We start from the raw sequence: 23382 nt of genomic DNA, 5'->3' as shown, positions 1-23382 counted from the left end.
ACTCCACCCCACTCCCCTCACTCACTACACCCCACTCCCCTCACTCACTGCACCCCACTCCCCTCGCTCACTGCACCCCACTCCCCTCGCTCACTACACTCCACTTCCACTCAGTCTCCACACACATTCATCCGAGTCCGGGATCCCAGCCCTATATTTTGGGGAATATTTAATCCAGACAAATTTGTGGGACATTGATACCTGAGGTTGGAGATTCTGTCGGGATTGGGGAATCTGGGTCAGTGGATTCCGGCTGGGATTTATCCTCGGCTCCCAGAGTTGGTGTTGTCCCTGGATCTGTGAGAAAGGAAAAGATATTGGAGATCACAGAGTAGAAATCATCCGGATCCTCAATGTTCATTCCGAGTATTGGGATAAATTTACACTTCCCAATATGTTCAACCCAAAATCAGTCACGGCCCAGATCCTGTGTCACAACTGGGAATTTCATCAAACTGTACTCTAATTCCCATCAGTACATCCCAATCCCCTCACCTCCTCAATCCCAATCCCCTCAATCCCATCCCCTCACCCCCTCAATCCCACTCTGTTCACCACCTCAATCCCAAACCCTTTACGCCCTCAATTCCAATCCCCTCACCCCCTCAATCCCAATCCCCTCATCCCAATCCCCTCACTCCCTTAATCCCGCTCCCCTCACCCCCTCAATCCCAATCCCCTCACCCCCTCAATCCCAATCCCCTCACCCCCTCAATGGCCAATCCTCTCACTCCTCATTCCCAATCCCCTCACCCCTCAATCCCAATCCCCTCAATCCCAATCCCCTCACCCCCTGAATCCCAGTCCCTCACCCCCTGAATCCCAATCTTCTCACTCCTCAATCCCAATCCCCTCACCCCCTCAATGCCAATCCTCTCACTCCTCATTCCCAATCCCCTCACCCCCTGAATCCCAATCCCCTCACCCCCTGAATCCCAGTCCCTTACCCCCTCAATGCCAATCCTCTCACTCCTCATTCCCAATCCCCTCACCCCTCAATCCCAATCCCCTCAACCCCTCAATCCCAATCCCCTCACCCCCTCAATCCCAATCCCCTCACCCCCTCAATCCCAGTCTCTCACCCCCTGAATCCCAATCCTCTCACTCCTCAATCCCAATCCCCTCAGCCTCTCAATCCCACTCCCCTCAGTCACTATGCACCAATCCACTCAATCACTACATCCTCTCCCCTCACTCCACAAATCCCATTCCCCTCACTCCGTCAATCCCATTCCCCTCACTCATGACATCCCACTCTGTTCAGTCCCCAAATCCCAGTCTCCTCATTCCCAAAATCCAACTCCCCTCACTCTCTGCGCCCCACTCACCTCACTCACTACACCCGACTCCCCTCACTCACTACGCCCCACTTTCTCCACACACGTTCATCCGAGTCCGGGATTTAGCGAACGTGATACCATTGTTCAAAAAGGGTAGGAGGGATAGCCCGGGTAACCATAGGCTGGTGAGCTTAACGTCAGTGGTAGGTAAGTTGATGGACAGGATTCTTAGGGATAGGATGTATGCGCACTTGGAGCATTGCGATCTGATTAAGGATACGCAGCATGGCTTTGTGAAGGGGAAGTCTTGCCTTACGAATCTGGTAGAATTCTTTGAGGAGGTGACAAAAACAGTCGATGAAGGACGAGCCGTTGATGTCGGCTATATGGATTTCAGTAAGGCGTTTGACAAAGTCCCTCATGGTAGGCTGGTACAGAAGATTAAAGCTCATGGGATATGTGGGCAGGTATCTAGATGGGTAGAGAACTGGCTTGCGAAGAGGAGTCAGAGAGTAGTAGTGGAGGGGTCTTTTTCTAGCTGGAGGTCTGTCACTAGTGGTGTGCCGCAGGGCTCGGTATTGGGACCTCTTCTCTTTGTAGTGTATATAAATGATTTGGAAGAGGGAGTAGGTGGTGTGATCAGCAAATTTGCTGATGACACCAAGATGGCTGGATTGGCGGGCAGTGAGGAGCAGTGTCTGGCAATACAACGGGATATCGATAGGCTGGTTAATTGGGCAGATACGTGGCAAATGGAGTTTAATTCGGATAAATGTGAAGTGATGCATTTTGGCCGAAATAACGTAGGGGTAAGTTATATGATAAAGGGTAAGCCCGTAAGGAGTATAGAATCGCAGCGCGATCTGGGGGTGCAAGTGCACAAGTCTTTGAAGATGGCAGTGCAAGTGGAGAGTGTGGTGAAGAAAGCCTGTGGTATGTTAGCCTTTATAGGAAGGGGTATAGAATATAAGAGCTGGAGTCTAATGTTGCAGTTGTACAGAACATTGGTTCGGCCGCATTTGGAGTACTGCGTCCAGTTCTGGTCGCCTTACTACCGGAAGGACGTGGAGACTCTGGAGAGAGTGCAGAGGAGGTTTACCAGGATGTTGCCTGGTATGGAAGGACTGGGGTATGGGGAAAGATTGAAGAAATTGGGGCTATTTTCCCTTGAAACACGCCGACTGAGGGGGGATCTAATAGAGGTATATAAGATTATGAAGGGTATAGATAAGCAGAAATAAGCTACTTCCTATAATAGAGACACGTAGGACAAGGAGCCATGGACTTCAGGTGAGGGGGGAGAGGTACAACACAGATATTAGAGGGAGGTTTTTCACAGAGGGCAATGGGGGTATGGAATGCTCTGCCAAGTAAGGTGGTGGAGGCAAACACGCTAGAGTTCTTTAAGAGTAACTTAGACAAGCACATGACTGAGTTGGAGATGGGTGGATATAGGAGATCCTTTTAAATAAGGGTCATTAGCATTGGGGCGTCCCTGGTAATGTAAATGGGTATGGTATGATAGTAATGTTTTTTCTCTTTTCATTCACAGGTTTTAAGTCGGTCCGCCTCATGTCCAATGAGGGGCATACAGGCGATGGGTCGTACTGGGGCTGCTCTTGGTTGTTCGAGATCGGCCTAGTGCTTCATGTCGTTAGTCTGTGCCTAAACTGGACAAGATACTGGGCAAGACGACAGCTCAGTGACTATCGCTGATTGCTGTGCAGACACATGGATTTGGGCCGGTGTCTGTGGGAGTTTGCGCATTCTCCCCGTGCTTGCGTGGGTTTTCTCCAGGTGCTCCGGTTTCCTCCCACACCCCAAAGATGTGCTGTTAGGCTGATTGGCAGGAATAAATTGTCCCTAAATCAGTTTCCCTCAATCTGGATGGCCATAAAACATTAGACAGGGGTCGTGGGTAGAGAGGTGGACTGGTGGTGTTGAGATGGTGGCGTGGGCTCGTTGGGCCGAAGGGCCTGTTTCCTGGGCTGATTTTGTTCTTTCTTGATACCTGAGGTTGGAGATTCTGTCAGGATTGGGGAATCTGGGTCAGTGGATTCCGGCTGGGATTTATCCTCAACTCCCAGAGTTGATGTTGTCCCTGGATCTGTGAGAAGGGAAAAGATATTGGAGATCACAGAGCAGAAATCATCCGGATCCTCAATGTTCATTCTGAGTATTGGGATAAATTTACACTTCCCAAGATGTTCAATCCGAAGTCAGTCATGACCCAGATCCTGTGTCACAACTGGGAATTTCATCAAACTGTACTCTAATTCCCGTCAGTACATCCCAATCCCCTCACCCCGTCAATCCCAATACCCTCACCCCGTCAATCCCAATGCACTCACCCCCTCAATCCTGCACCCCTCATCCACTCAATCACAATCCCCTCACCCCGTCAATCCCCATCTCGTCACCCCCTCAATCCCAAACCCCTCACCCCCTCAATCCCGATCCCCTCACTTCTTAAATCCAACGTTGCTCATCCCCTCAATCCCAATCCCTTCACTCCCACAATCCCAATCCACTCATTCCATAACTCTAACTCGCATCACTCCATAAATCTCACACCCGTCACTCGCTACATCCCACTCACTCCACTCCCTCAATCCCAATCCCCTCGGCCGCTCAATCACGCTCCCCTCAGTCACTATGCCCCAATCCACACAATCAATACATCCTCTCCCCTCACTCCGTCAATCCCATTCCCTCACTCCGTCTATCCCATTCCCCTCACTCCGTCAATCCCAATCCAATCACTCCCGCAATCCCATTCCTCTCACTCCCTATATAACAGCCTCTCACTCCCTCAACAGCATTCCGTTCACTTATTACATTCCACTCTGCTCACTCCCTGAATCCCAGTCTCCTCATTCCCAAAGTCCAACTCCCCTTAGTCTCTACACCCACTCCCCTCACTCACTATACCCCACTCCCCTCACTCACTACACCCCACTCCCCTCACTCACTACACCCCACTCCCCTCACTCACTACACCCCACTCCCCTCACTCACTACACCCCACTTCCACTCAGTCTCCACACACATTCATCCGAGTCCGGGATTCCAGCACTATATTTGGGGAATATTTAATCCAGACAAATTCGTGGGACATTGATACCTGAGGTTGGAGATTCTGTCGGGATTGGGGAATCTGGGTCAGTGGATTCCGGTTGGGATTTATCCTCAGCTCCCAGAGTTGGTGTTGTCCCTGGATCTGTGAGAAGGGAAAAGATATTGGAGATCACAGAGTAGAAATCATCCGGATCCTCAATGTACATTCCGAGTATTGGGATAAATTTACACTTCCCAATATGTTCAACCCGAAGTCAGTCATGGCCCAGATCCTGTGTCACAACTGGGAATTTCATCAAACTGTACTCGAATTCCCGTCAGTACATCCCAATCCCCTCATCCCCTCAATCCCAATCCCCTCACCCCCTCAATCCCAATCCCCTCACCCCCTCAATCCCAATTCCCTCACCCCCTCAATCCCCTCACCCCCTCAATCCCAATACCCACACCCTGTCAATCCCAATCCCCTCACCCCCTCAATCACAATCCCCTCACCCCCTCGATCCAAATCCTCTCCCCCCTCAATCCCAACCCCCTCAATTCCGATCCCCTCACCCCCTCAATCCAGATCCCTTCATCCCCCCAATCGCAATCCCCTCACCCCTTCACTCCTGATCCCCTCACCCCTCAATCCCGAACCCCTCACCCCCTCAATCCCGATCCCCTCACCCCCTCAATCCCAATCCCCTCACTCCCTCAATTCTGATCCCCTCACCCCCTCAATCCCAATCGCCTCACCCCTCAATGTCAGTCCCCTCACCCCCTCAATCCCAATCCCCTCACCCCCTCAATCCCAATCCCCTCACTTCTTAAATCCAACACTGCTCAACTCCTCAATCCTAATCACCTCACTCCCTAAATCCCAATCCACTCATTCCATAACTCTATCTCGCCTCATTCCCTCAATCTCACACCCCTCATCGGCTACATCCCACTCACTCCACTCCCTCAATCCCAATCCCCTCAGTCACTATGCCCCAATATTCCCAATCAATACATCCTCTCCCCTCACTCCGCAAATCCCATTCCCCTCACTCCAGAAATCCCATCCCCCTCACTCCACAAATCCCATTCCCCTCACTCCGTCAATCCCATTCCCCTCACTCCGCAAATCCCATTCCTCTCAATCCCATTCCCTCACTCCGTCAATCCCATTCCCCTCACTGTCAATCCCATTCCCCTCACTCCGACAATCCAATTCCACTCACTGTGTCAACCCCATTCCCCTCACCCCCTCAATCGCAATCCCCTCACCCCCTCAATCGCAATCCCCTCACCCCCTCAATCGCAATCCCCTCACCCCCTCAATCGCAATCCCCTCACCCCCTCAATCGCAATCCCCTCACCCCCTCAATCGCAATCCCCTCACCCCCTCAATCCCAATCCCCTCACCCCCTCAATCCCAATCCCCTCACCCCCTCAATCCCAATCCCCTCACCCCCTCAATCCCAATCCCCTCACCCCCTCAATCCCAATCCCCTCACTGCATAAATTCCACTCTGCTCACCCCTAAATCACACTCCCCTCACTCACTACACCCCACTCCCCTCACTCACTACACCCCACTCCCCTCACTCATTACTCCCCACTCCCCTCACTCACTACACCCCACTCCCCTCACTCACTACACCCCACTCCCCTCACTCACTACACCCCACTCCCCTCACTCACTACACCCCACTCCCCTCACTCACTACACCCCACTCCCCTCACTCACTACACCTCACTCCCCTCACTCACTACACCCCACTCCCCTCACTCACTCCATCCCACTTCCACTCAGTCTCCACACACATTCATCCGACTCCGGGATTCCAGCACGATATTTTGGGGAATATTTAATCCAGACAAACTTGTGGGACATTGATACCTGAGGTTGGAGATTCTGTCGGGATTGGGGAATGTGGGTCAGTGGATTCCAGCTGGGATTTATACTCGGCTCCCAGAGTTGGTGTTGTCCCGGGATCTGTGAGAAGGGAAAAGATATTGGAGATCACAGAGTAGAAATCATCCGGATCCTCAATGTTCATTCTGAGTATTGGGATAAATTTACACTTCCCAATATGTTCAACTCCAAGTCAGTCATGGCCCAAATCCTGTGTCACAACTGGGAATTTCATCAAACTGTACTCTAATTCCCGTCAGTACATCCTAATCCCCTCAATCCCAATCCCCTCACCCCCTCAATCCCAATCCCCTCACCCCCTCAATCCCAATCCCTTTACCCCTCAATCCCAATCCCCTCACCCCCACAATCCCATTCCCTCACTCCCTCAATCCCATTCCCCTCACTCCCTCAATCCCATTCCCCTCACTCCCTCAATCCCATTCCCCTCACTCCCTATATGACACCCTCTCACTCCCTCAACAGCATTCCCGTCACTCATTACGCTCCACTCTGCTCAGTCCCTAAATCCAACTCCCCTCACTCACTACAACCCACTCCCCTCACTCAGGACAACCCACTACCCTCAGTACACCCCACTCCCCTCACCCACTACACCCCACTCCCCTCACTCACTCATCCCCCACTCCCCTCACTCACCACCCCACCCTCACTCACTGCACCCCACTCCCTCTCCACTCACTGCACCCCACTCCCCTCACTCACTGCACCCCACTCCCCTCACTCACTCCACCCCACTCCCCTCACTCACTCCACCCCACTCCCTCTCACTCACTCCACCCCACTCCCCTCACTCACTCCACCCCACTCCCCTCACTCACTCCACCCCACTCCCCTCACTCACTCCACCCCACTCCCCTCACTCACTCCACCCCACTCCCCTCACTCACTCCACCCCACTCCCCTCACTCACTCCACCCCACTCCCCTCACTCACTCCACCCCACTCCCCTCACTCACTCCACCCCACTCCCCTCACTCACTCCACCCCACTCCCCTCACTCACTCCACCCCACTCCCCTCACCCACAACACCCCACTCCCCTCACTCACAACAAACTCCCCTCACACCACATTCCACTCCCCTCACTAAATACACCACACTCCCCTCACTCACTACATCCCACTCACTACACCCCACGCCCCTCACTCACTCCATCCAATCCCTTCACTCACTACACTCCACTCCCCTCACTCACTCCACCCCACTCCCCTCAATCATCACACCCCACTCCCCTCAGTCACTACACTCCACTCCCCTCACTCACTACACTCCACTCCCCTCACTCACTACACCCCACTCCCCTCACTCACTACACCCCACTCCCCTCACTCACGACACCCCACTCACCTCACTCACTACACCCCACTCCCCTCACTCATTACACCCCACTCCCCTCACTCACTCCACCCCACTCCCCTCACTCACTACATCCCACTCACTCCACCCCACTCCCCTCACTCACTACACCTCACTCCCCTCACTCACTACACCCCACTTCCACTCAGTCTCCGCACACATTCATCCCAGTCCGGGATTCCAGCACTATATTTGGGGAATATTTAATCCAGACAAACTTGTGGGACATTCATGCCTGAGGTTGGAAATTCTGTCGGGATTCGGGAATCTGGGTCAGTGGATTCCGGCTGGGATTTATCCTCGGCTCCCAGAGTTGGTGTTGTCCCGGGATCTGTGAGAAGGGAAAAGATATTGGAGATCACAGAGTAGAAATCATCCGGATCCTCAATGTTCATTCTGAGTATTGGGATAAATTTACACTTCCCAATATGTTCAACTCAAAGTCAGTCATGGCCCAAATCCTGTGTCACAACTGGGAATTTCATCAAACTGTACTCTAATTCCCGTCAGTACATCCTAATCCCCTCAATCCCAATCCCCTCACCCCCTCAATCCCAATCCCCTCACCCCCTCAATCCCAATCCCTTTACCCCTCAATCCCAATCCCCTCACCCCCACAATCCCATTCCCTCACTCCCTCAATCCCATTCCCCTCACTCCCTCAATCCCATTCCCCTCACTCCCTCAATCCCATTCCCCTCACTCCCTATATGACACCCTCTCACTCCCTCAACAGCATTCCCGTCACTCATTACGCCCCACTCTGCTCAGTCCCTAAATCCAACTCCCCTCACTCACTACAACCCACTCCCCTCACTCAGGACAACCCACTACCCTCAGTACACCCCACTCCCCTCACCCACTACACCCCACTCCCTCACTCACTCCACCCCACTCCCCTCACTCACTCCACCCCACTCCCCTCACTCACTCCACCCCACTCCCCTCACTCACTCCACCCCACTCCCCTCACTCACTCCACCCCACTCCCCTCACTCACTCCACCCCACTCCCCTCACTCACTCCACCCCACTCCCCTCACCCACAACACCCCACCCCCTCCCCTCACTCACAACAAACTCCCCTCACACCACATTCCACTCCCCTCATAACTAAATACACCACACTCCCCTCACTCACTACATCCCACTCACTACACCCCACGCCCCTCACTCACTCCATCCAATCCCTTCACTCACTACACTCCACTCCCCTCACTCACTCCACCCCACTCCCCTCAATCATCACACCCCACTCCCCTCAGTCACTACACTCCACTCCCCTCACTCACTACACTCCACTCCCCTCACTCACTACACCCTACTCCCCTCACTCACTACACCCCACTCCCCTCACTCACTACACCCCACTCCCCTCACTCATTACACCCCACTCCCCTCACTCACTCCACCCCACTCCCCTCACTCACTACATCCCACTCACTCCACCCCACTCCCCTCACTCACTACACCTCACTCCCCTCACTCACTACACCCCACTTCCACTCAGTCTCCGCACACATTCATCCCAGTCCGGGATTCCAGCACTATATTTGGGGAATATTTAATCCAGACAAACTTGTGGGACATTGATACCTGAGGTTGGAGATTCTGTCGGGATTCGGGAATCTGGGTCAGTGGATTCCGGCTGGGATTTATCCTCGGCTCCCAGAGTTGGTGTTGTCCCTGGATCTGTGAGAAGGGAAAAGATATTGGAGATCACAGAGTAGAAATCATCCAGATCCTCAATGTTCATTCCGAGTAATGGGATAAAATTACACTTCCCAATATGTTCAACCCGAAGTCAGTCATGGCCCAGATCCTGTGTCACAACTGGGAATTTCATCAAACTGTACTCTAATTCCCGTCAGTACATCCTAATCCCCTCAATCCCAATCCCCTCACCCCCTCAATCCCAATCCCCTCACCCCCTCAATCCCAATCCCTTTACCCCTCAATCCCAATCCCCTCACCCCCACAATCCCATTCCCTCACTCCCTCAATCCCATTCCCCTCACTCCCTCAATCCCATTCCCCTCACTCCCTCAATCCCATTCCCCTCACTCCCTATATGACACCCTCTCACTCCCTCAACAGCATTCCCGTCACTCATTACGCCCCACTCTGCTCAGTCCCTAAATCCAACTCCCCTCACTCACTACAACCCACTCCCCTCACTCAGGACAACCCACTACCCTCAGTACACCCCACTCCCCTCACCCACTACACCCCACTCCCCTCACTCACTCCACCCCACTCCCCTCACTCACTCCACCCCACTCCCCTCACTCACTCCACCCCACTCCCCTCACTCACTCCACCCCACTCCCCTCACTCACTCCACCCCACTCCCCTCACTCACTCCACCCCACTCCCCTCACCCACAACACCCCACTCCCCTCACTCACAACAAACTCCCCTCACACCACATTCCACTCCCCTCACTAAATACACCACACTCCCCTCACTCACTACATCCCACTCACTACACCCCACGCCCCTCACTCACTCCATCCAATCCCTTCACTCACTACACTCCCCTCACTCACTCCACCCCACTCCCCTCAATCATCACACCCCACTCCCCTCAGTCACTACACTCCACTCCCCTCACTCACTACACTCCACTCCCCTCACTCACTACACCCTACTCCCCTCACTCACTACACCCCACTCCCCTCACTCACTACACCCCACTCCCCTCACTCATTACACCCCACTCCCCTCACTCACTCCACCCCACTCCCCTCACTCACTACATCCCACTCACTCCACCCCACTCCCCTCACTCACTACACCTCACTCCCCTCACTCACTACACCCCACTTCCACTCAGTCTCCGCACACATTCATCCCAGTCCGGGATTCCAGCACTATATTTGGGGAATATTTAATCCAGACAAACTTGTGGGACATTCATGCCTGAGGTTGGAAATTCTGTCGGGATTCGGGAATCTGGGTCAGTGGATTCCGGCTGGGATTTATCCTCGGCTCCCAGAGTTGGTGTTGTCCCGGGATCTGTGAGAAGGGAAAAGATATTGGAGATCACAGAGTAGAAATCATCCGGATCCTCAATGTTCATTCTGAGTATTGGGATAAATTTACACTTCCCAATATGTTCAACTCAAAGTCAGTCATGGCCCAAATCCTGTGTCACAACTGGGAATTTCATCAAACTGTACTCTAATTCCCGTCAGTACATCCTAATCCCCTCAATCCCAATCCCCTCACCCCCTCAATCCCAATCCCCTCACCCCCTCAATCCCAATCCCTTTACCCCTCAATCCCAATCCCCTCACCCCCACAATCCCATTCCCTCACTCCCTCAATCCCATTCCCCTCACTCCCTCAATCCCATTCCCCTCACTCCCTCAATCCCATTCCCCTCACTCCCTATATGACACCCTCTCACTCCCTCAACAGCATTCCCGTCACTCATTACGCCCCACTCTGCTCAGTCCCTAAATCCAACTCCCCTCACTCACTACAACCCACTCCCCTCACTCAGGACAACCCACTACCCTCAGTACACCCCACTCCCCTCACCCACTACACCCCACTCGCCTCACTCACTCCACCCCACTCCCCTCACTCACTCCACCCCACTCCCCTCACTCACTCCACCCCACTCCCCTCACTCACTCCACCCCACTCCCCTCACTCACTACACCTCACTCCCCTCACTCACTACACCCCACTTCCACTCAGTCTCCGCACACATTCATCCCAGTCCGGGATTCCAGCACTATATTTGGGGAATATTTAATCCAGACAAACTTGTGGGACATTCATGCCTGAGGTTGGAAATTCTGTCGGGATTCGGGAATCTGGGTCAGTGGATTCCGGCTGGGATTTATCCTCGGCTCCCAGAGTTGGTGTTGTCCCTGGATCTGTGAGAAGGGAAAAGATATTGGAGATCACAGAGTAGAAATCATCCAGATCCTCAATGTTCATTCCGAGTAATGGGATAAAATTACACTTCCCAATATGTTCAACCCGAAGTCAGTCATGGCCCAGATCCTGTGTCACAACTGGGAATTTCATCAAACTGTACTCTAATTCCCGTCAGTACATCCCAATCCCCTCGCCCCCTCAATCCCAATCCCCTCAACCCCTCAATCCCAATCCCCTCACCCCCTCAATCCCAATCCCCTCACTACATCCACTCCCTCACTCACTACACCCCACTTCTCTCTCACTACACTCCACTCCCCTCACTCATTACACCTCACTCACTACACCCCACTGCCATCACTCACGACACCCCACGCCCCTCACGACATCGCACTCCCCTCACCCACTACTTTATACTAAGCTCTGTCAGTCTGTCCCTCTCCCCTCAGTCACTCCGTCCCTCTCACCTTAGTCACTCCGACCCTTCCCCCCAGTCACTCCATCCATCTCCCCTCAGTCACTCCGTTCCTCTCCCTTCAGACACCATGCCCCGCCACCCTCAAACAACACAACCCATTCCCATTAGACGTACCACCCCATCCCGCTCAGACACACTGCCCCAGCCCATCCCCATCAGACACCCCTACCCACACCCCTTCGGGCACCCTGCCCCACCCTCCACAGGCACAATGCCCCACTGCCCCTTGGGCACCCTCCTCCACACACTCTCAGGCAACCCACTCCACTACCCCTCAGGCACACTGCCTCACTTCCTCTCATGTGTCCCACCCCACTCTCTCTCAGGCACTCCACCCCTCTCCCCCTGAGACACCCTGCCCCACACACCCTCAGACACCCCACCCCACTCCATTCAGCCACCTGGCCCCTCTCCACTCAGGCACCTGGCCCCTGTCCCATCAGGCACCCACTCTCTCTCCCCTCAGTCACTCCGACCCTTTCCCCCTCAGTCACTCCGTCCCTCTCCCCCTCGGTCACTCCGTCCCTCTCCCCCTCGGTCACTCCGTCCCTCTCCCCCTCGGTCACTCCGTCCCTCTCCCCCTCGGTCACCCCGTCCCTCTCCCCCTCGGTCACTCTGTCCCTCTCCCCCTCAGACGCTCCGTCCCTCTCCCCCTCAGACGCTCCGTCCCTCTCCCCCTCAGTCGCTCCGTCCCTCTCCCCCTCAGTCGCTCCGTCCCTATCCCCCTCAGTCACTCCGTCCCTCTCCCCCTCAGTCACTCCGTCCCTCTCCCCCTCAGTCACTCTGTCCCTCTCCCCCTCAGTCACTCCGTCCCTCTCCCCCTCAGTCACTCCGTCCCTCTCACCCTCAATCACTGGGTGTGTCAGTGTCCCGGTTTATCCAGTCTCACCCTCCTGGGTCATTTTGAAACAGCAATGTACCTGTGCAATAAGCAGCGCTACAGCCTGGTGTCGGTTTCAGCTCATAGACAAAGTAACTGCTGCAGTTTTTAATCTTTATCTCTCGCCACCAGCCGCAGGGATACCAGCTAAAACAAACTGTCCGGTTTACTTCCCCCTGTTCCAGGGTGGGATGTGGTCCTGAAATGAGGTGTATAAATATTGGAGAGTGTAAGCGATGTGAACAGTGCTGGACAGTGAGAGTAAATCTGATATTGTAAAGTCTGACTCTACCCTCTAACCAGCCTGGAGATTCTGTGGAGCAGTGTCTCACTTCAGCCCGAAACTCCGGAATCTTCCATCCTCCAGAACTGGAACAACAATCGCAGAGACAGAGAATTATAGAGTGATACAGCTGGGATAGAGAGCCATTCAGTCCTCTGTGTCCCTGCTAGCCCCTGTGAATGATCTACCCAATGTTGTCTCCCACTCCTCCCATTATCTCCCCACTGGATTTTACACCTCTCCTTCCAGCATTTACCCAATATCCTTTCCAAATGTTTCCATTTCACCGACTTTGCTGACCCTTCGGCCCGCCATCTCTATGTGTTGGTGGTGGAGAGAGTGAATGTTTGTAGTTAGCGTGTCGATCGAGCTGTCCTGTCCTGGCCTGTCCCGAATATTTGGTCGCCGCACTTACGCAAGGATATTTTGGCCTTGGAGGACCCAACCTGGGGACCAACGGAAAGTCCACTGGCCCTGTGGTGGGATGGGTCAACCAAGGCAGTGCGTAGGATAAAATATCCCACCCGTCATCACACCACCTGAGACCAACTCCCAACATCCCGCGGGGAGAGCAGGGTGTGTCCCCTACACCTTACCTGTTGAACCTGTACCATCCGTAGACAAGATCCTTGTCACACTGCAGCTCTCCCACACACTCTGTCCCAGTACAATCGCTGCTTCTCCAGGGCTGGTTCAGCACCGTGTGATCTACACACGGGTCAGTGAGCACTGAGTTTGGGTCTAAGTGACAGAGAGATGTTTAATGTTAACAGATAAAGTACAGTCAATCTCAAACAGAGACACGTGACCCTCCCCCTCACTAAGACAGCACAACCTCAATGCAGGGGAGAGTGTCGGGGGACGGGGGAATCTCAGTGACAGTATCCTATATTCCTCCATCTCCATCCCGCTCATGTGCCTGTCTAAGTAACTCTTAAACAACTCCAGCGTGCCTGCCTCCACCACCTTGCTTGGCAGAGCATTCCATACCCCCACTACCCTCTGTGTGAAAAACCTCCCTCTAACATCCGAATTATACCTCGCCCCCCCCCCCCCCCCCCCCCCCCCCCACCACCTCACCCTAAGCCCGTGGCCCCTCGTACTGTGTGTTTCCAACCTAGGAAAAAGCTTACCACTGTTTACTCTATCGATACCCTTCATAATCTTCTACACCTCTATTAGATCCCCCCTCAATCTCTGTCTTTCTGAGGAAAACAGCCCCAATTTGCTCAATCTTTCCTCATAACCCAGTCCTTCCATACCAGGCAACATCCTGGTAAACCTCCTCTGCACTCTCTCCAGAGTCTCCACGTCATTCCGGTAGTAAGGCGACCAGAACTGGACGCAGGACTCTAAATGTGGCCTAACCAGCGTTCTGTACAACTGCGACATTAGACTCCAGCTCTTATACTCTATCCCCCTTCCTATAAAGGCTAACATCCCATAGGCTTTCTTCACCACCTTCTCCACCTGTACTGCCACCTTCAAAGACTTGTGCACTTGCACCCCCAGGTCTCGCTGCGTTTCTGTACTCTTAATAGGTCTACCCTTTATCATGTAACTCCCCGCTACATTATTCCTTCCAAAATGCTTCACCTCACATTTATCAGGATTAAATTCCATTTGTCATTTATCTGCCCAATATCCCAGCCTATCGGTATCCCGTTGTATTCCCAGACACTGCTCCTCACTGCCCGCCAATCCAGACATCTTAGTGTCATCTGCAAACTTACTCTGTCCATCTCCCCCCCAGTCACTCCGTCCCTCTCCCCCTCAGTCACTCCGTCCCTCTCCCCCCTCAGTCATTCCATCCCTCTCCCTCAGTCACTCCGTCCCTCTCCCCCTCAGTCACTCTGTCCCTCTCCCCCTCAGTCACTCCGTCCCTCTCCCCCTCAGTCATTCCATCCCTCTCCCTCAGTCACTCCGTCCCTCTCCCCCTCAGTCACTCCGTCCCTCTCCCCCTCAGTCACTCCGTCCCTCTCCCCCCTCAGTCATTCCATCCCTCTCCCTCAGTCACTCCGTCCCTCACCCCCTCAGTCACTCTCCTCCTCAGTCACTCCTTCCCTCTCCTTTCAGTCACTCCGTCCCTCTCCCCCTCAGTCACTCCGTCCCTCTCCCCCTCAGTCACTCCGTCCCTCTCCCCCTCAGTCACTCCGTCCCTCTCCCCCTCAGTCACTCCGTCCCTCTCCCCCTCAGTCACTCCGTCCCTCTCCCCCTCAGTCACTCCGTCCTTCTCCCCCTCAGTCACTCCGTCCCTCTCCCCCTCAGTCACTCCGTCACTCTCCCCCTCAGTCACTGGGTGTGTCAGTGTCCCGGTATATCCAGTCTCACCCTCCTGGGTCATTTTGAAACAGCAATGTACCTGTACAATAAGCAGCGTTACAGCCTGGTGTCGGTTTCAGCTCATAGACAAAGTAACTGCTGCAGTTTTTAATCTTTATCTCTTGCCACCAGCCGCAGGGATGCCAGCTAAAACAAACTGTCCGTTGTACTTCCCCCTGTTCCAGGGTGGGATGCGGTCCTGAAATGAGGTGTATAAATATTGGAGAGTGTAAGCGATGTGAACAGTGCTGGACAGTGAGAGTAAATCTGATATTGTAAAGACTGACTCTACCCTGTAACCAGCCTGGAGATCCTGTGGAGCAGTGTCCCACTTCAGCCCGAAACTCCGGAATCTTCCATCCTCCAGAACTGGAACAACAATCACAGAGACAGAAAATTACAGAGGGATACAGCTGGGATAGAGAGCCATTCAGTCCTCTGTGTCCCTGCTAGCCCCTGTGAATGATCTACCCAATGTTGTCTCAGTCTCCTCCCATTCTTCTCCCCACTGGATTTTACACCTCTCCTTCCAGCATTTACCCAATGTCCTTTCCAAATGTTTCCATTTCATCTACTTTGCTGGCCCTTCAGCCCGCCATCTCTATGTGTTGGTGGTGGAGAGTGAATGTTTGTAGTTAGCGTGTCGATCGAGCTGTCCTGTCCTGGCCTGTCCCGAATTTTTGGTTGCCGCACTTACGCAAGGATATTTTGGCCTTGGAGGGAGTGCAGAGGAGGTTTATTAGGCTAATACCGGAGTTGAGGGGGTTGAGCTATGATGAGAGGCTGAATAAACTAGGCTTGTACTCGTTAGAGTTTAGAAGAATGAGGGGAGATCTTATTGAGACGTATAAGATGATGGAATGGGATGGATAGGAAAGAGGTGGAGAGGCTCTTACTGCTCAGAAAGGACAGTAGGACTAGGGGGCACAGCCTCAAGATAAAGGGGGGGCAGTTTAGAACGGAGTTGAGGAGGAACTTCTTCACTCAAAGGGTGGTGAGTCTCTGGAATTCTCTGCCCGTTGAAGTGATGGAGGCTGCCTCGCTAAATATATTTAAGACGTGGGTTGATAGGTTTTTGATAGGCAAGGGGATTAAGGGTTACGGGGAGAGGGTGGGAACGTGGAACTGATCCACTTCAGATCAGCCATGATCTTACTGAATGGCAGGGCAGGTTCGAAGGGCTGGATGGCCTACTCCTGCTCCCATTTCTTATGTTCTTATGAGTCAGGAGGTGGGTTCCTTTCTGCAGATTGCCAGCCTCTGACCTGCTCTGGTAGCCACAGTATATCAATGACTGTTCAGTTTCTGGTCAATGGTAACCTCCAGGAGGGTGTTTGAAGGGCACGGATTCAGTGACGGCAAAGCCATTGAATGTCAAGCGGGGAGATGATTAAGTTCTCTCTAACTGGCTGGGCCCTGGGTCAGTTTCTGGTCAATGGTAATCACCAGGAGGGTGATAGTTTGGGTGGAGGTGGTGGTGGGGAGTGGGGGTGGTGGTGGGGATGGGTGTGGGGAGTGTGGGGAGGTGGTGGGGGAGTATGCAGTGATGGTTGAATGTGGAGGAGGGAGATGGTCAGATCCTCCCTTCTTGGAGATGGTCATTGCCTGGCACTTGTGTGGGGTGAATGTTACCACTGATGGGGAGGGAAATCTGCCATCCTTACTCAGTCTGGCCTGCGTGAGGCTCCACACACACAGCAACCTGGCTGAGTGTGAAATCTCCCTGCAGGCCACTCATTTCTCACCAACAACCATTCACATCATCTCGGGAAGAATTTACCGACTGCTGTTACCAACCCCCGGCTCACCACCTACCCCCACGCCCCCCCCACCCCGCACTCGTATCTCTGACCGTCGCAGTCTCTCTGCAGTGACTGTATCCACACTGACCCTTTCCTCCCGCTGTGCCCAGTTTATCAGGAAATGTCGCTGCCTCTACCTTTTAAACCGATACCAGCCTGGACGAATATGTTCATCACATCTCTCGCTGCTGACACAATCTGTCCGTCTGCAACTTGTGCTCCTCCAGGTATCGCTCAGCACAGTGTGATCCTCACAAGGGTCAGTGTGTGCGGAGTCCAGAACTGAGACAGAGACAGGTTTAATGTTAATACAATCTGCAGTTCGTTTTCCAAAGAGAATTCTGATTATCGAAGAACCGAAAACCTCGCCTTCGACACCTGCTCTGCTCCTGACACCACCCGATTGAAAATATTACACACTCAGTCTCAAATCTTTACCCCCCTTGTTCGAACCAGGTTTCTATCTGTCTCCCAGTGAAATCCTGACCCTCTGCCTCACACCTCAGACACAGCACCCTCTGTTCCAGATGAACAATTGGAGCCGAGGCTATGGGAACACGGCAATAAACCCAACAGAGACACCACAAATGATCAGGCTGGGCAGAGAGGCAAAACCGCGGCAAATGGAATTTGACGCTGAAAAGGGTGAGGTGAGGTATTTTCGGTGGGGGACTCAAAAGGACAGGGGGAAGCACAATGAACCCTAGGATGCAGAGCGACCTTGGCGTGTTTGCCCATCGATCCCTGAAGGCAGCAGGACATGGAGATAAGGTGGTTAAAAATGGGCTAACTGTCTTTATTAGCCATCCAACTAACCTACACATGATTGGACACTAAGGGTCAATTTAGCACAGCCAATCCACCCAACCTGCACATCTTTGGACACTAAGGGACAATTTAGCACGGCCAATCCACCCAACCTGCACATCTTTGGACACTAAGGGACAATTTAGCATGGCCAATCCACCCAACCTGCTCATCTTTGGACACTAAGTGTCCAAACTGCACTTGCTTCGATACTAAGGAGCAACTTAACATGGCCAGAACAGACAAAACTACACATGCTTAGATCATACGGGGTAATTTAAGATGGCCAAACCACCTAACCATCGCATCTGTGGATACTCAGGAGCAATATTACTTTGGCCAATCCACAGAGTTGACACATCTTTGGACACTAAGGTGCAATTTCTCTTCTCGAGCTCAGCCTCACGAGCCTCTCTCTCCATATTTGCAATGCTCCAGCCCAGGCAGTGTCCTGGTAAATCTCCTCTGCACCCTCTCGCTGTCCATTGCAATCACATTCTTCCTATAGTGTGACAATCGGAGATACACACAGTACTCGAGCAGTGTCTGATCAGATCCATTGTAATCTTCCTCCTCTGATTTTCCGCGCCATCCCTCTCCCTTCAGTCACTCCGTCCCTCTCCCCTCAGTCACTCCGTGCCTCTCCCCTCAGTCACTCTGTCCCCCCTTTCTCAGTCACTCTGTCTCTCTCCCCTCAATCACCCTGTTCCTCTCCCACTCAGTCATTAGCCATGCTAAATTGCCTCTTAGTGCCCAAAGATGTTCAGGTTGGGTAGACTGGCCATGCTAAATTGCACCTCAGTGTCCAAAGATGTGCAGGTTAGGTGGATTGGCCATGCTAAATTACCCCTTAGTGTCCAAAGATGTGCAGGTTGGGTGGATTGGCCACGCTAAGTTGCCCCTTAGTGTCCAAAGATGTGCAGGTTGGGTGGATTGGCCATGCTAAATTGCCCCTCAGTGTCCAAGGTTTTTTTTATGTTGGGTGGATGGACAATATTAGCGTTTCCTTTAGTTTACATAGTTATGCAGTTGGGTGGATTGACAATGCTAATTTCACCCTGAGCGTGGATATATGTATAGGGCAGTTGGATTGACAATGCTAATTTCACCCTGAGAGTGGATATATGTTTAGGGCAGTTGGATTGATAATGCTTATTTGCCCTCACAATCCAAAGATGCGCAGCTTGTAGGGATTGGTATGGTAAATTGACTCTTGGTGCTCAGTGATGTCCAGGTTGCAAAATACAAAGAACAACACAGCACAGGAAACAGGCCCTTCGGCCCAACAAGACCGCACCGCCCATTTTAACACTCAGTGAGAGCCTCATTCCAATCCTTCTTCTATCTGTGACTTTTGTCTGCGCCTCTTGGACTCCACAATAAAGGGGGTGCAAATTTAGAGAATTCTATGTGCGCCAGATTGAGGGAGGTCTAATTTAGGGACAATTTGTTAACACCAATCAGCCTAAGAGCACGTTTTTTGGGGTGTGGGGGGAAACCGGAGCACCCGGAGAAAACCCACACAAGCACGGGGAGAATGTGCAAAACTCCCAGACACCGGTCCAAGCCAGAGGTTCGACCCGGGTCCCTGTAACTGCACAGCAAACAGTGATAGTCACTGAGCTGTCGTGTTGCCCGACAGACGGTCCAGTTTAAGCCTACACTAACCACGTGAAGCACGAGGCAACTCTCAAAGCAACATCCAAGAGCAGCACTCGTACGACCTACCGCGTGTATGCCCCTTGTTGGACAACAAGGAGGACCGATTCACCTGTGAATTTTTCACCGTAAAGTGGCATTTAGTTCCACATCTGTGTATGATGGGTAAATTGGCCAGGCTAAATTATTCATAGTGTCCAAAGATGTGCAGGTTAGGTGGATTGGCCACCTAACCTTTGAGAGTCCAAAGTGTGTAGCTGTGGAGGATTTGTCATGCTGAATAGCCCTTTACTGTTCAAAGTTTTGTAGTTTGGGTGGATTTGCCATGTTATATTGTCCCCGTAGTGTGCAAACATGTGGAGGATTGTTGGATCAGTCATCTTACATTAGAATTTGGTGTCAATAAATGAGCAGATTCATTGAAATATCCAGAAAGAAAATGTCTGCATGCGTTCGAAAATGTTCAGGTAACGTGGATTGGCCGTGGTAAAATGTCCTTCAGTGTTCAACGATATTTAAGAGGCATGAGCATGCAAAGAAAAATATCCTCAGTGTCCACAGATGTGCAGGTTGGGTGGATTACACATGGTAAATTGCCCCTTAGTGTCAAAGATGTGCAGGTTAGGTGGATTGGCCACGATAAATTGTCCCTTAGTGTCCAAAGATGTGCAGGTTGGGTGGATTGGCCATGCTAAATTGCTCCTTAGTGTCCAATGATGTGCGGGTTAGGTGGATTGGCCATACTAAATTGCTCCTTAGTGTCAAAGATGTGCAGGTTAGATGGATTGGCCATGCTAAATTACCCCTTAGTGTCCAAAGAGGTGCAGGTTGGGTGAATTGGCCATGCTAAATTGTCCCCTAATGTCTGAAGTTGTGTTGGCTGGGTGAATGCCCTTGATAACTGCACGGGTTAACTGGGATAGTGCAGAGTGAAATCCCTGATTAGATTCCCTTTCAGAGAGCTGGATCGGCTGAATGACCCCCTCCTGCACTGTTGGGGTTCTATTTGAGTTGGCTGACCTGTACTCAGTAAGTAGGGTAAAAGGTAGAACTGCAGAGAATCAGTGGACATTATAGAAGCAGATAAACTATAACTTCCAATAAAAAACATACTCCATTGTGAAAGATAAATCCCAAAACAAGAATTGACATCCATGACTAACTACAGAAGGGAAGGGTAGCAGTGAATTAAAGGGACAGCTACACTGTATTGTTAATATTAGCGATAGAACGTAAGAACATAAGAAATAGGAGCAGGAGTAGGCCATCTAGCCCTTCGAGCCTGCCCCGCCATTCAATAAGATCATGGCTGATCTGATCGTGGATCAGTTCCACTTTCCCACTTTTCCTCATAGCCCTTAATTCCCTTGTTTGTCAAAAACCTATCCACCCGTGACTTAAATATATTTAGCGAGGTAGCCTCCACCACTTCAACGGGCAGAGAACTCCAGAGATTCACCACCCTTTGAGTGAAGAAGTTCCTCCTCAACTCCGTTCAAATCTGTCCCCCGCTTATCTTGAGGTTGTGCCCTCTCGTCCTGCTATCCTTTCTGAGCAGGAAGAACCTCTCTACCTCTATCCTACCCATCACTTTCATTATCTTATACGTCTCTATAAGATCCCCCCTCATCCTTCTAAACTCCAACGAGTACAGACCCAGTCTATTTAGTCTCTCTACATAGTTTAACCCCCTCATCTCTGGTATCAGCCTAGTGAACCTCCTCTGCACTCCCTCCAAGGCCAAAATATCCTTGCGTAAGAGCGGCAACCAAAACTGCACACAGTACTCCAGCTGCAGCCTCACCAGTGCCCTGCACAGTTGCAGCAAGACCTCCCTGCTTTTATTTTCTATCCCCCTTGCTATAAAGGCCAGCATCCCATTCGCCTTCTTGATCACCTGCTGCACCTGCAGACTGGGTTTTTGTGACTCGTGCACAAGGACCCCCAGGTCCCTCTGCACCGTAGCATGCTGCAGCTTTTCGCCCTTTAAATAGTAATCCCTCCTACTATTATTCCTGCCAAAGTGGATAGCCTCACACTTGCTAACATTGTACTCCATCTGCCAGGTCCTTGCCCACTCGCTCAGCCTATCTAGATCCCACTGCAGACTTTCCACACCCTCCGCACAATTTGCTTTTCCACTCATCTTTGTGTCATCAGCAAATTTCGTCACCCTACACTCAGCCCCCTCCTCCAGATCATCTATATAAATGGTAAACAGTTGAGGCCCCAGCACCGATCCCTGCGGCACTCCACTAGTCACCAACCGTGAACCAGAATAGCACCCATTGATACCAACTCTCTGCCTCCTATTAGACAACCAATCCTCTATCCATGCTAACACCTTACCCCCAACTCTGTGCACCCTAATGTTCTGAACCAACCTTTTGTGCGGCACCTTATCAAACGCCTTTTGAAAATGGAGAAACACCACATCTACTGGTTCCCCTCTGTCTACCACACTAGTCACATCCTCATAGAAATCCAATAAATTTGTCAAACACGACTTCCCCTTAACGAATCTGTGCTGCGACTGCTCTATCAAACCATTCCTTTCCAGGTGCCTCGCTATTTCTTCTTTGATGACGGATTCAAGCATTTTTCCAACAACAGACGTTAAACTAACTGGCCTATAATTCCCTGCCTTTTGCCTGCTACCTTTTTTAAACAGCAGTGTAACATTAGCTGTTTTCCAATCTTCCGGCACTTCCCCGGAATCCAGCAAAGTTTGATAAATAATTACTAAGGCATCCGCTATCACCTCTGCCATTTCCTTCAGAATCCTGGGAATGCAGTCCATCCAGTCCTGGGGACTTGTCCACCATCAGTCCCGTTAGTCTATCAAGCACTACCTCTCCAGTGACAGTAATCGCATTCAGATCGGCCAGAACAGAAGGAGAATTCTCGAAACCAATGAAGGATTATCGATAATCGGAATTAGATAATCGATAATTAGAATTTGGAGTGTCGGGAACACATTTAAACAGGCAGCAAACCCCTCCGCAAGCATCTAAACAGGTAACTTATATCACTAGTCTGCATTGGTCAGATAGTGGGGAAGATTGTGGAGTTAATACAAGGAAATGCTGCAAGAGGAACTGGCGATGATATTGTTCATATCTTTTCGCCCTGTCTGATGGCACCATGGCTAACACTGCTGCCTCTCAGCGCCCGGGACTAGCATTCGATTCCAGCCTTGGGTCTGTGCGGAGTCTGCACATTCTCACCATGTCTGCACAGGTTTCCTCCAGGTGCTCCAGTTCCCTCCTGCAGTCCGAAAGACATGCTGGTTAGGGTGCTTTGGGCCTTGCTATGTTCTCCCTCAATGGCAAAGGGAGTTTAATGCGGAAAAGTGTGAAGTGATACACTTTGGAAGGAGTAACAGGAATACAGGGTACTGGGGTAAGTCACTTGGGAGTGTGGGTGAGCAGAGAGATCTCTGTGTCCGTGTGCATAGATCCCTGAACGTTGGCACTCAGGTTGATAGGGTTGTTAAGAAGGTGTACGGTGTGTGAGCTTTTATTGGTAGAGGGATTGAGTTTCGGAACCGTGAGATCATGTTACAACTGTACAAAACTCTGGTGCGGCTGCACTTGGAGTATTGCGTACAGTTCTGGTCGCCGCATTATAGGGAGG

The 23382-nt window shown here is 51.9% G+C and overlaps 1 protein-coding gene across 14 annotated transcripts in view; it reads right to left on the bottom strand.

Annotated features, from left to right (window-relative positions):
* Positions 1-23382, bottom strand: part of LOC145338595 (uromodulin-like) — a 113263-nt gene that overhangs the window by 23555 nt on the left and 66326 nt on the right. For 7 of the 14 annotated variants that reach the window (XM_080182967.1, XM_080182964.1, XM_080182963.1 and 4 more), the window contains 6 exons: positions 17418-17562; positions 15771-15847; positions 15519-15677; positions 13753-13897; positions 13166-13242; positions 12914-13072 (listed from right to left, as the gene is read on the bottom strand). In XM_080182967.1, coding sequence (XP_080039093.1) covers positions 12914-13072; positions 13166-13242; positions 13753-13897; positions 15519-15677; positions 15771-15847; positions 17418-17562 — 762 coding nt within the window. The remainder of the gene's footprint in view (positions 1-12913; positions 13073-13165; positions 13243-13752; positions 13898-15518; positions 15678-15770; positions 15848-17417; positions 17563-23382) is intronic. The other 7 variants (XM_080182958.1, XM_080182959.1, XM_080182962.1 and 4 more) reach the window with 2 other exon arrangements.

The sequence above is a fragment of the Carcharhinus amblyrhynchos genome, unplaced genomic scaffold, assembly GCF_965287045.1.
Source record: "Carcharhinus amblyrhynchos unplaced genomic scaffold, sCarAmb.v2.hapA chromosome_104, whole genome shotgun sequence".
Taxonomy (NCBI): Eukaryota; Metazoa; Chordata; class Chondrichthyes; order Carcharhiniformes; family Carcharhinidae; genus Carcharhinus; species Carcharhinus amblyrhynchos.
Note: the sequence above shows the minus strand (reverse complement) of the source record. Positions and strands in the feature narration are given on the sequence as shown.